Consider the following 11,049-nt stretch of genomic DNA (forward strand, 5'->3'; position numbering starts at 1 on the left):
CTGCATAATAACTGGCAGTGAGAAGAAAACGTTCAGCTACAGTTGGTGTCCTAAAAGTACATAGAGGCAGCTCCTTAGTACTTCTTTCTATGTTCGTACAGCCATTCCTGCCACACCCTCCTCCAGATACTGCAAACCTCATGGCAGACATGATGTAGGCTGTACAGGAGGCCAGAAGAAGAATGTGTTGTTCCTCAAAATTAATGTAATTGTATGGTTACACCCACTAGTTTAGGAGTTCAGTGAACAGACATAAGGTTACATACTGATGTTCAAATAACTTCATTTATTTTTAAACTTTACCATTTATTTAAAAAGGTTCATCAAAAGCAAATTCCTAGAATCTTTACTGTCCATAGGCAGCTTTGTATGTTGAAGTTCAGTCTTCCGTCTTTACAGATAGCTCTCATAAATGCTCCTTTCACTGCCACCCCCCTTTACAAGTTACAGACATCAAAGCCAAGAGAGACCACCACGCTTTCTTAGCTCTGTCTGTGCACCCCCAGAAGAATGTTATAGAAATGTTTTATCTACCCACCACGGCTAGACAAACTAGAAGCTGGGTGGATCTAAATGGTGGAACTGGTGGAGAAGCTGATAGATTTTGCTAGGAGTTAGTAGGTAGCTATCTCTTCCCAGACACAGTTCCAATCAAAGGACTATTATGTCTCATATAATTAGAAAGTAAATAATATCTGTAGAATTTCAGTGTGCAGCTGATCTCTGAATCTAAATAAAACGTTACTGCCAGAGTCCTAAAATCTGTCATGGAAATGATTCCTCCACAGCCCCGTGTCGAAGAGCAGGTGTAAGCAGAGAATCTGGTCGATTCAGTCTCTGAGGTACATTTCCGTGAAGCAAATATACTGATACTGAAGGCAAGAACAGTTGTGTTAACTTTTTCCCCCAGGGAAAGGCCTGGCATTCCCTCTCATGATGTGACTAGCCTCTCTAAACAAGCAAAAAAGTAACACCCCCCCCAACTAGAGAAATTCACACATTTTTAAGCATTTCACAAATACGCAAATCTTCCCATTTCCATGAGTGACACCACTGCAGGAATGGCACAGGTGTGATTGAGGGGGCCAAAGGGCATACAAGTAGTTAATCACAGCAGAACTTTCTCATATACAAAAACAAAAGTTGAGACAATAATTGAGGGGAATTTCTATCAGAAAAACATCACTGCTATAACTGTATTCATAAGAGAAAGCTTTGTTCTCTTTCATCTTTAACAAAACAGAAGTATTTTATCTGGCAATAAAGTGTTTTTGGTAAGGGGATTAGGCGTTAGAAGGCCTGGGCCTTGGCTACCATGCCCTATCAACTAAACCCAACGTTTTTCTCCAGACCAATTTTCCTGCCCTACAAACTTTGGCCAAATTACAAACAGCAATTTTAGTGATAGGTGCAACATTTATCAATCAGAAACCATCAGTACAAAATTTAAAAAATTAAAACAGAAAGAACACCCCCCCAGCCCCCAATTTCCCTAATCTTCATGTCCTCAAACAGATATTCCATAAACACAGTTATATATCAGAAAAGAGATGAGATACAATCAAGCCTTCAGTACTCAAGTATTCATTTGATTTGAAGGAAGTTAAATTTTGCAAATAGAGGTGTACAAAACGTGTTGGGTTAAAATGGGCTGTTTCAAGTGTACTGGAAATAGTCCTACCTCAAGATGATACACTCATCCTTGGTTCCAGGATCAAACCATTTCAGTACTCTCAGAGGAGCCATTCAAACTGGAGTATTTCAGCTTCAGAATACTTTGCACACACCACTACTTACAGCACCTCTGAAGTAGAACTGCATTCCATGAGTGAAAGGGGCTATCCAATATGTAAGTAGCACATATCCCCAAGGAGTATCTTTGTTAGTGGGTATTTGAAGACAGGTCTTCCTTCTTACTCAGACCTGTTCTAAGTTCCCAAAGTGTGAAATGTCCACAGATATACCAAAACATTCAAGCTGAGTAGTTAATAAAACATACATAACTCAGATTTCAAAGGCACGAGAGGTACTAGTTCATCTCCAATACAAAAACAGCTTTGGCTTGATTTAAAACAAGGACTGAACACGTGGTCTTTTCAGGTCTGGAGTGCCTGAAGTTGTGCTTGTCTGCCTAACTCTGCTGTATCTTCCTAGAGCGGCTTAACTGACTGCAGACTCCTTGTCACTGCTCATAGCTACCCTTAAGTGTTCGTCTCCTCACTTGATGGGGATTGGGGGCTCCCTCTGGGCTATCATTTCATCTCTTCCATAGAAAATACAAAACCTGCTCCAGCTTGTGGAGTGTAAAATGGGTAAAGATTAGGAGTTAGGTGACAACCACAGGTTTAAGTCTTAGCTGCTAACACGGACTTTTTGAAAGTAATATTGTCTGGCATCTCCAATCACCTGTACGGTGTTTTTGAAAAAGGTTAAATTAAAGCAGTGAGGTAGGCAATAAGGCTTCCGAAATTCTTCTCAGGTTCATTTCCACTGTGTTGCTGATCCTTCGAGAAGAAACGCTTGAATTGAAGGCAGCAGGTAAATCGGGAAAGAAAGGAGAAATGGATAAGGAGTAGATCGGATAGGAAGTTCTCTCTGGAATGCCGTGAGGCTTCTGGATTTTCTGGTTGCAGGAAGGTATAGGAGGGTCTTCAGGCCACAGAACTGGATCAACTTGGCTCTCACAGGAAGCACTGGTGTGAGTGCACTCATCCTGCAGAGCACCATTAATACTTCATCCAAGGAGGGTAGGGAAGGAAAGATCAAACCACGGCAGTGAAGTTCAAGAAGGGAGATCTTGCTACCGACTTAGGAGGAGCTTGGGAATGTCTGGAAGGTGAATAGGAACAAAGTAGGAAAAGTTAGGTCTCAAAAAGGAAAGAGCAGCCCACTTTATTCTAGTCATAGGGATACAGCGAACTCCTATAGAGTGGTAGACCATGAAAGGAATCATCCCCTCACCTAGCTCTCAGCGCCCTTAGTGAGTTAAGATTCTATTTTTTTCCCCATGATGGCCTTCCTTATTAGTCCTTAAGCTGTAGTCTACAAAAAGGCAATGGGAGATAGTAGAGTTTTGAGGAACAACAAAAAGTTACACCCTGAGTGAGGTGCTCAGAGCTCGATGGTGAGGGGAAGTGATGGGACTAACATGAAAGAAACGGTTGATCTGTTATTAGAGAGCTATATTATCATGGGAAAATTCACAGATCAACCAAGCATAAAAATCAGCTAATTTCTACAGATGGCCTTGTCATACCATCAGAGGACCAAGTAGTACTGTTAATACCATTCTGCAAATACAGTTTATTTCTGTGAAGGAACACACAGTAAATGTCCCTTCAGAAGACATACATCATAATTGTGGAAAACCTCAGACGTCTCCAGACTATCAAACATTGGCAATGTTTATTTTAAGAATAGTTTGTTGACTAAGCCATGGTGACCTAGTTCATGTGTAATGATACACCTTAAGCCATTGTTTGTAAACAAAAAACAAAAACAATGGCAGGGTGGACATGTGGTACTAAGCTGAAACCAAACAAACCACATTGTGGCTTAGTTTGATTCATGAACCTGGTCATTCTTTTCTACCACTTTCCCAGTGCTGGGAAACAGAAATTCAGAAGCATATGTGAAAGTGCAAATTGGACACCAGACCCTTGTCCCACAGATTGTAGGAGGAACCATATTGGATTATATGGAGTTCTTTTTATGAACCAAAGGACAAATCTGGATGCTGTGATCAGACAAACCAATCACCCCTAACCCTAACAGAAGGGGGTTGATTTGTGTGATTCCTTTCCTAACAGAAAGGAAAACATTCAAACACTTCCCTGACAATGAGAGATTAAAGTAATCCTGAAAAAGCAGTAGAGAACTGAAAGAATAGTTCAGCTCCCCAGACTACTTACGGTTCAGGGCCAGAAACCCAGCTGGTTACTTTTACTTCAGTCCGACTGCAAGTCCGATAATGAGAGCTACAATTCTCAGTAAGATTACTACTATCACAATGATAATTATTGTTTTCTAGAAGAGGAAGAAGAGGAAGATTTAACCATGGCGTACCAACAAATGGGAGGAAAGTTTTGAGCAATTTGGAGGGTAACTTTTGGTTAAGTTAAAGCACTTAGTTTTATACTGTTTAAGTCTTGATTTGTTAGCCTTGCAAGGTAGTCCAGATAGGAAGCACACCCAGATGCAGTAATGATACTTTACTGTAAGATTCCATTAACAGAATCTTGCACATCTGAAAGTACATTTCTTCCCCCATCACTTTTACAGCCTAAGAAACTAGGGAGGGTCCCTTCTGAGACATTTGCCATGCCCACATTCCTTCTGTGGGCTCAGCTGCCTTTTATCCGACCGTTCCCCTGGCTGTAGCTCTGCCTCCTATATCCCAAGGTCATTCCCACATACCGTTACAGGAGTGATGCTTGCATTTCTATGATTTAATGGAATTCTTAATCTATATGCATAATCAACAAAAGATCTAATCACCACAGAATGTATTGCCAGATGTATTATAAACTCAGTCTTATTCAACAGAAGCAAGTAATCATGTAAGTAAATGTTCAAAGGTTAAGTTATGTTGGGATGAGTGTGAATGTGAAGATGAACCACTAGTGCCATTGGCTATAAAAGCCTCCATCCAACTATTCTGATTGGGTTATCAGAGCCAACCAGCTAGATAATCCTTGGTGTACAAGACTGATTTTATTTTAAATTATTAGGCTGCGTTAAGAAAGATCAGGATGACAGGGAACAGGCATCAAAGCCTAAATACTATTAAACAGACTGCTTCTCACCCATAACTGATCTTAACAAGAATTATATTAATAATCATTATCGTTTGAAGTATGAAAGGGCACTTTTGAAAACTTTTGAATTATAACTCACTGAAACAGTGCAATGCAGCAAGCAGCAAATGTAGGTAAATCTTACCTCTTATATTCAAATTATCGTGGCTTTGGTCCTAGCCTGCCATTATATATAGACTCAGCCAACCAAACTATCATTCAAACCAACTAGCCATTCTATGAAAATGGGCTATAAAATTCAGAGCTACAGGGGGGTAAAAAAGTATTTAGTCAGCCACCAATTGTGCAAATTCTCCCACTTAAAAAGATGAGAGAGGCCTGTAATTTTCATCATAGGTATACCTCAACAATGAGAGACAAAATGAGAAAAAAAATCCAGAAAATCACATTGTCTGATTTTTAAAGAATTTATTTGCAAATCATGGTGGAAAATAAGTATTTGGTCACCTACAAACAAGCAAGATGTCTGGCTCTCACAGACCTGTAACTACTTCTTTAAGAGGCTCCTCTTTCCTCCACTCGTTACCTGTAGTAATGGCACCTGTTTGACCTTGTTATCAGTATAAAAGACACCTGTCCACAACCTCAAACAGTCACACTCCAAAGTCCACTATGGCCAAGACCAAAGAGCTGTCGAAGGACACCAGAAACAAAATTGTAGACCTGCACAGGCTGGGAAGACTGAATCTGCAATAGGCAAGCAGCTTGGTGTGAAGAAATCAACTGTGGGACCAATAATTAGAAAATGGAAGACATACAAGACCACTGATAATCTCCCTCGATCTGGGGCTCCACGCAAGATCTCACCCCGTGGGGTCAAAATGATCACAAGAACGGTGAGAAAAAATCCCAGAACCACATGGGGGGACCTAGTGAATGACCTGCAGAGAGCTGGGACCAAAGTAACAAAGGCTACCATCAGTAACACACTACGCCGCCAGGGACTCAAATCCTGCAGTGCCAGACATGTCCCCTGCTTAAGCCAGTACATGTCTGGGCCTGTCTGAAGTTTGCTAGAGAGCATTTGGATGATCCAGAAGAGGATTGGGAGAATGTCATATGGTCAGATGAAACCAAAGTAGAACGTTTTGGTCTCAACTCAACTTGTGTTTGGAGGAGAGAGAATGCTGAGTTGCATCCAAAGAACACCATACCTACTATGAAGCATGGGGGTGGAAACATCATGCTTTGGGGCTGTTTTTCTGCAAAGAGACCAGGATGACTGATCCGTGTAAAGGAAAGAATCAATGGGGCCATGTATCGTGAGATTTTGAGTGAACACCTCCTTCCATCAGCAAGGGCATTGAAGATGAAACGTGGCTGGGTCTTTCAGCATGACAATGATCCCAAACACACTGCCCAGGCAACGAAGGAGTGGCTTTGTAAGAAGCATTTCAAGGTCCTGGAGTGGCCTAGCCAGTCTCCAGATCTCAACCCCATGGAAAACCTTTGGAGGGAGTTGAAAGTCTGTGTTGCCCAGTGACAGCCCCAAAACATCACTGCTCTAGAGGAGATTTGCATGGAGGAATGGGCCAAAATACCAGCAAGTGTGTGTGAAAACCTTGTGAAGACTTACAGAAAACGTTTGACCTCTGTCATTGCCAACAAAGGATATATAACAAAGTATTGAGATGAACTTTTGATATTGACCAAATACTTATTTTCCACCATGATTTGCAAATAAATTCTTTAAAAATCAGACAATGGGATTTTCTGGATTTTTTCCCCCATTTTGTCTCTCATAGTTGAGGTATAGCTATGATGAAAATTACAGGCCTCTCTCATCTTTTTAAGTGGGAGAACTTGCACAATTGGTGGCTGACTAAATACTTTTTTGCCCCACTGTATGCTTAGATAAACTCAAGTGGGTCTGCTGTGGTACAATAAAAATGGAAAGTCCTTATTGATGTTTTAAATTTGCCTTTTCTAGTGTCCTTTCTGCATCCCAACTGTACATAGAATTATTCGATCCATTCACTCAATTTCAAGATATTTCTTTTTTCAGTTGATTTATATCCCGCTTTTCCTCCGGGACTTTGAGGAGAAGTACTCTGTACCTCCTTCTCAAATTTTATCTCCCCCCCTCCCCATATGTAATGGATTAGATCAGTATTTCTCAACCTTAGGAACTTTGAGATGTGTGGACTTCAATTCCCAGAATTTGCCAGCCAGCATGCTGGCTGGAGAGTTCTAGGAGTTGAAGTCCACACATCTCAAAGTTGCCAAGGTTGAGAAACACTGGGTTGGGCTGAGAAATCATGACTAGCCCCAAATTACCTAATGAGTTTCTGTGGCTGAGTGAGGAACTGAAGCAGGCCTCCCAGGTCTTAGGCCAACATCTTACCCACTTTACTATGCAGACCTCCTTAATTCCTTAGTTTCCGAACAGTCTGTTCTGGGTTTCACTATCCTATGCTTAAGCCCTCCCTTATATTTTGTTGACAGTGCTGTTGAGTGCCTCTTCCTTCCCAAGCTCCTGGAGTATTATAAAAAACCCTTAGTCTTATTTGGGGAACACGCATTGCTCCTTTTGTGTTCATATCTTGCTTCATCTGGAAATGATATGTCAGATGGACACTTTATTTTCCAAGCAGCAAAGAAAACAACAGAGCTGGAGCGCTGGCAATATGACAAGACCCTGAAGTAGACTGGTGGGAGATTTACTCATTGTCATCCCCCTTTCCTGCTCCTTGCAAGGATCTATCATTTCAGTCCCCCAAGATGATTCTTTCTCAAAGAGATGTTTATTTAATCTCCTTGGCTATATATCCGGCATCCTTCCACCACAGTTCAATTACAGTACCTGATTTTTTACCAGCATGGCAGTGTCCACAAACATGTCATGAAGCTCCTTGATGATATTCTCAAGTCGCAGAATATCCTTATGCTGTCCCTCAATCTCACTCAGCGCTTGCTTTGAGATCTGGGAATCCATGATCTAGAGAAGACCCAAAGACCGTTGCATGGAAACGCCTTTTCTGCAATGATATTAGGCAATATTCTGCATAGCAGTTTTCATATACTTCCTTTTGCCCCAGCTCAGCTTCTCCCTTTGGACATATCTTTTCATTTTCACTTCCTGCCCAACTCATTTACCCTTCTATTGCTACAATCAATACCACTTAATGCCATTAGGGGGGGAAAAAACCCAAACCATCCTTTGTGCAAACCATAAGCATTTCCTGGCATTCTGGATCCTTAAGTTCATCCTTATGAAACCCATCAGCCTATTGCACATACACACTCACCCCAGATGTGAATATTGATGGATTCCCACTCTCTAGCATTTCCTCTGGCTCTTCATCTGTTGTATTTTTCCCAGCTGTATCCCAGGGAGAAGAGAGGGAGAAAACCAGAATGTCAATTATTATAATATGAATGAACATGTTCATGCACATTGTAATAATTACCACACAATAATAATATTCACTTTTGCACTTTTCTGTTCTCAGAGCCAGTCAGGGGAAAATATATTTCTTAACCACACTATTGAGATACACACACACACAGACTCATTCTATTGTAATTTGCCGTTCCATTGAAGCACATCCAACGTGTATAAAATGAAAATAATAAAAAAGATAATTAGATAAAATATTAACTTGAACGTGAAGAAGAACGTTTATTGTACATTTGCTAGTTTAGAAAAAGTGTGTGATTGGTTTGAATGATAGAGCATTTTGTGTGAATAGAGATTGGAAGATTGGTGAATGAATGTAATAAGAGAAGTGTATGATGAAAATAAAGCACACCCAAGAATAAATAGAGTGCTTAGCAAATGACTCAGCACTGAGCAAGGAGACAGTCAAGAATGTGTGCTGTCACCTGGCTTATTTAATGTCTTTATGGGTAAATACTTTTGATGATATTAAGATGTGTGTTGGTCAGGAACATGAATGGATGTGTACGTTAGAATGCATGGGATGCCATGTTTTGTGGTACGAATCTCTATGATTTGCAGGAAATGCTAGATTATATGATGCAAGGAGGAGCATGAATCTGAAAATTAATACATTAAAGACCAAGTTAGCCATGTCTGACTGGGACAATAGAGTGAAGGAAATCTTTTCACATAAATAGCAAAAAACCCACCTTAGAATAAGTAGAAAAAATTGTGTACTTTGCTAGGATGTTTATTAAAGATGGCAAAAATAAATGGAAAAATTCTAATATAGGAAAATCCTGGTAGAAATGTAGTGAAAAGAATATAGTTTGTTGCAACGGATGGATGTTTGTCAAAAGTAGCAAAAACGAGCCACATATAAAAGTATGATTTTGGTTATATGGAAGTGAAAGTTGGATATAAAAATAAGTGTAGTGGGAATGGGTTACTTAAGGAGTTTACATTGTAAAGCTAGAGATATAATCAAGGATGAAAGGAGGATGAACGTATGTTGATTAAATACAAAAGTGAGTTACCAGTACAAAAAATCTATGTTGAGATAGTTTGATCATACTGAAGAATGAATGAGGACTGAATCCCAAAAGGAAAGTGACTTGTTGAGAGAAAGAAAACAAAATATTTTAGTAGGGTGGAATTGAAGACACCCTCAAAAAAGAGAGGTGAGAAGTTTAAAGAAGGAAAGGCAATATGGATGTGGTAAAAGCAAGGATGATCCACGAGTTATGGAGAGGAATAGCTGAATGGTGCTACTGCTAACAAGTTTTAGTTATGTTTTCTTTTTCTTATTGCATGCCTTTAATTTCTTTGGTCATTACTTCTTACTCCATTTCTGTGCTCTGCACAACATTGCTTAGCCCTGAAGAAAATAATATGAAGGGCACGGGTATGTAATTATGTGGATTTAACTTTCAGGCCAACTGAGATTGGCATATGTGAAGGATTTATATAGGAAGATCCCTATAAAATATTAATAATTTTACATAATATACTAGCTTTACATGATCATGATCACATGCCATCAGGTCAGTGTTGACTCTTAGCGACCACAGGGAGAGATTTTCTCCATGATGATCTGTCCCTAACCTGATCCTTCAGCTAATCTCCCATCTAGTCCTGAATGTGCTCCCACACAGAACAAGCAGTATTAGCAGACTGAGGTTGGAGAAGGAGGGGACTTGCTTGCTCTCACCACTGGAGGAACAGATCAATCTACCTGCACGTAATCCCTTTCCCCTTTGGAGAATTTGTCCCTCTTCGAGCTTTTCCTGCAAAGCTGATGTGAGCAGTGTCAGGTTCGGTCAGCACGGGGCTTCGGGGAAGCTCGCAGCCAGACCACGCGAACTCCACCGGCGGCAGCTAGCGAGGGAAAGAGGAACTGAAAGCGCCACTAATTAATGGGCCACCTGCGCCCAGCCAAACAGGAAAACTGCAGCGGAAGCTTTAACTATACACTGATAACCGCGTGAGCCAACAATGAACGGGGCCGCAGGCAGCGAAACAAGATCGCCGCGTAGCACAGAACCCTCGGGCTTGCACGTAACGGGGGGGGGGGACCAACCCAAGCCGGGGGGGGACTGTCAATCAAGGACAATGGACCCTGACCGAACCTGCCATCATGGACAATTAAGAGGGATTACTGAGGGGGGCCGATAATCCACAGCGGTAATGCGATCGCGGGGCGAAAAAAGTGCGGGAAGGGGGGAATATAACAAGTGATGCAGTTGTACCAAGCCAGTCCTGGCTTTGCTTGTGACTGCTACGTTACGCATGAGTAAACCTCTTTTGTGAACCACACGTGTCACGGGAGTTTCTCTGTCGAACGGGGCAAACCTTACAAGCAGGACAAATACTGGAGCCTTATTTGTCAATACAAATTTGTGTTAGATTTATTTAAAACCTCATTAAATAGTTCATCTCATGAGGATGAAGCATTTAGCAGGCACTCTGAAAGTGGATCTCTTCAGACAGTAAGATAAAGGAGAGGATGAGACTGTAGTAGTTTTGATGAGAGAGAGAAAAGCAGAACTTCAGCAGCTCTAGCTTGTCATTCCTTCTGCTGATTTTCTGCCTTGTACACTCTTACAAAAGATGCAGGATCAACGCTTTCTTTTGTACCTGCCTCTTCTGTTTCAGAATTTCCAGCATGTCCAAATTAATTCACTTACCAGGGAACCTGAGAAGATGCAAAAGCCAAAGTTATCTGTATCAGAACAGTGGAAAGAGGACACCAGAAGCCGCCTGAAGCGGGCCGAGTACCACCAGCACAGCCTGAAAAAGAGACCCATAGAGTTAAATGCAAGGTATTCTGTGATGCCGCAGTAGAAATCA

General features: G+C 41.1%; 1 protein-coding gene across 1 annotated transcript; it reads right to left on the reverse strand.

Moving 5' to 3' along the window:
* Positions 1 to 619: 619 nt before the first annotated feature.
* On the reverse strand, positions 620 to 10,989 carry LOC112543219 (syntaxin-3-like). The gene is made up of 5 exons (XM_088146245.1): positions 10,887 to 10,989; positions 8,066 to 8,139; positions 7,621 to 7,755; positions 3,912 to 4,026; positions 620 to 2,829 (listed from the first exon to the last, which is right to left on the reverse strand). The coding sequence occupies exons 2-4, from the start codon at positions 8,102 to 8,104 to the stop codon at positions 3,943 to 3,945; spliced, it is 258 nt and encodes an 85-aa protein (XP_088002371.1). The 5' UTR covers positions 8,105 to 8,139; positions 10,887 to 10,989; the 3' UTR covers positions 620 to 2,829; positions 3,912 to 3,942.
* Between the last annotated feature and the right edge of the window lie 60 nt (positions 10,990 to 11,049).

Source organism: Python bivittatus, unplaced genomic scaffold (assembly GCF_059951505.1).
Source record: "Python bivittatus isolate LINGU-HERP-01145 unplaced genomic scaffold, Pbiv_v1 ctg000480_np1212, whole genome shotgun sequence".
NCBI lineage: Eukaryota > Metazoa > Chordata > Lepidosauria > Squamata > Pythonidae > Python > Python bivittatus.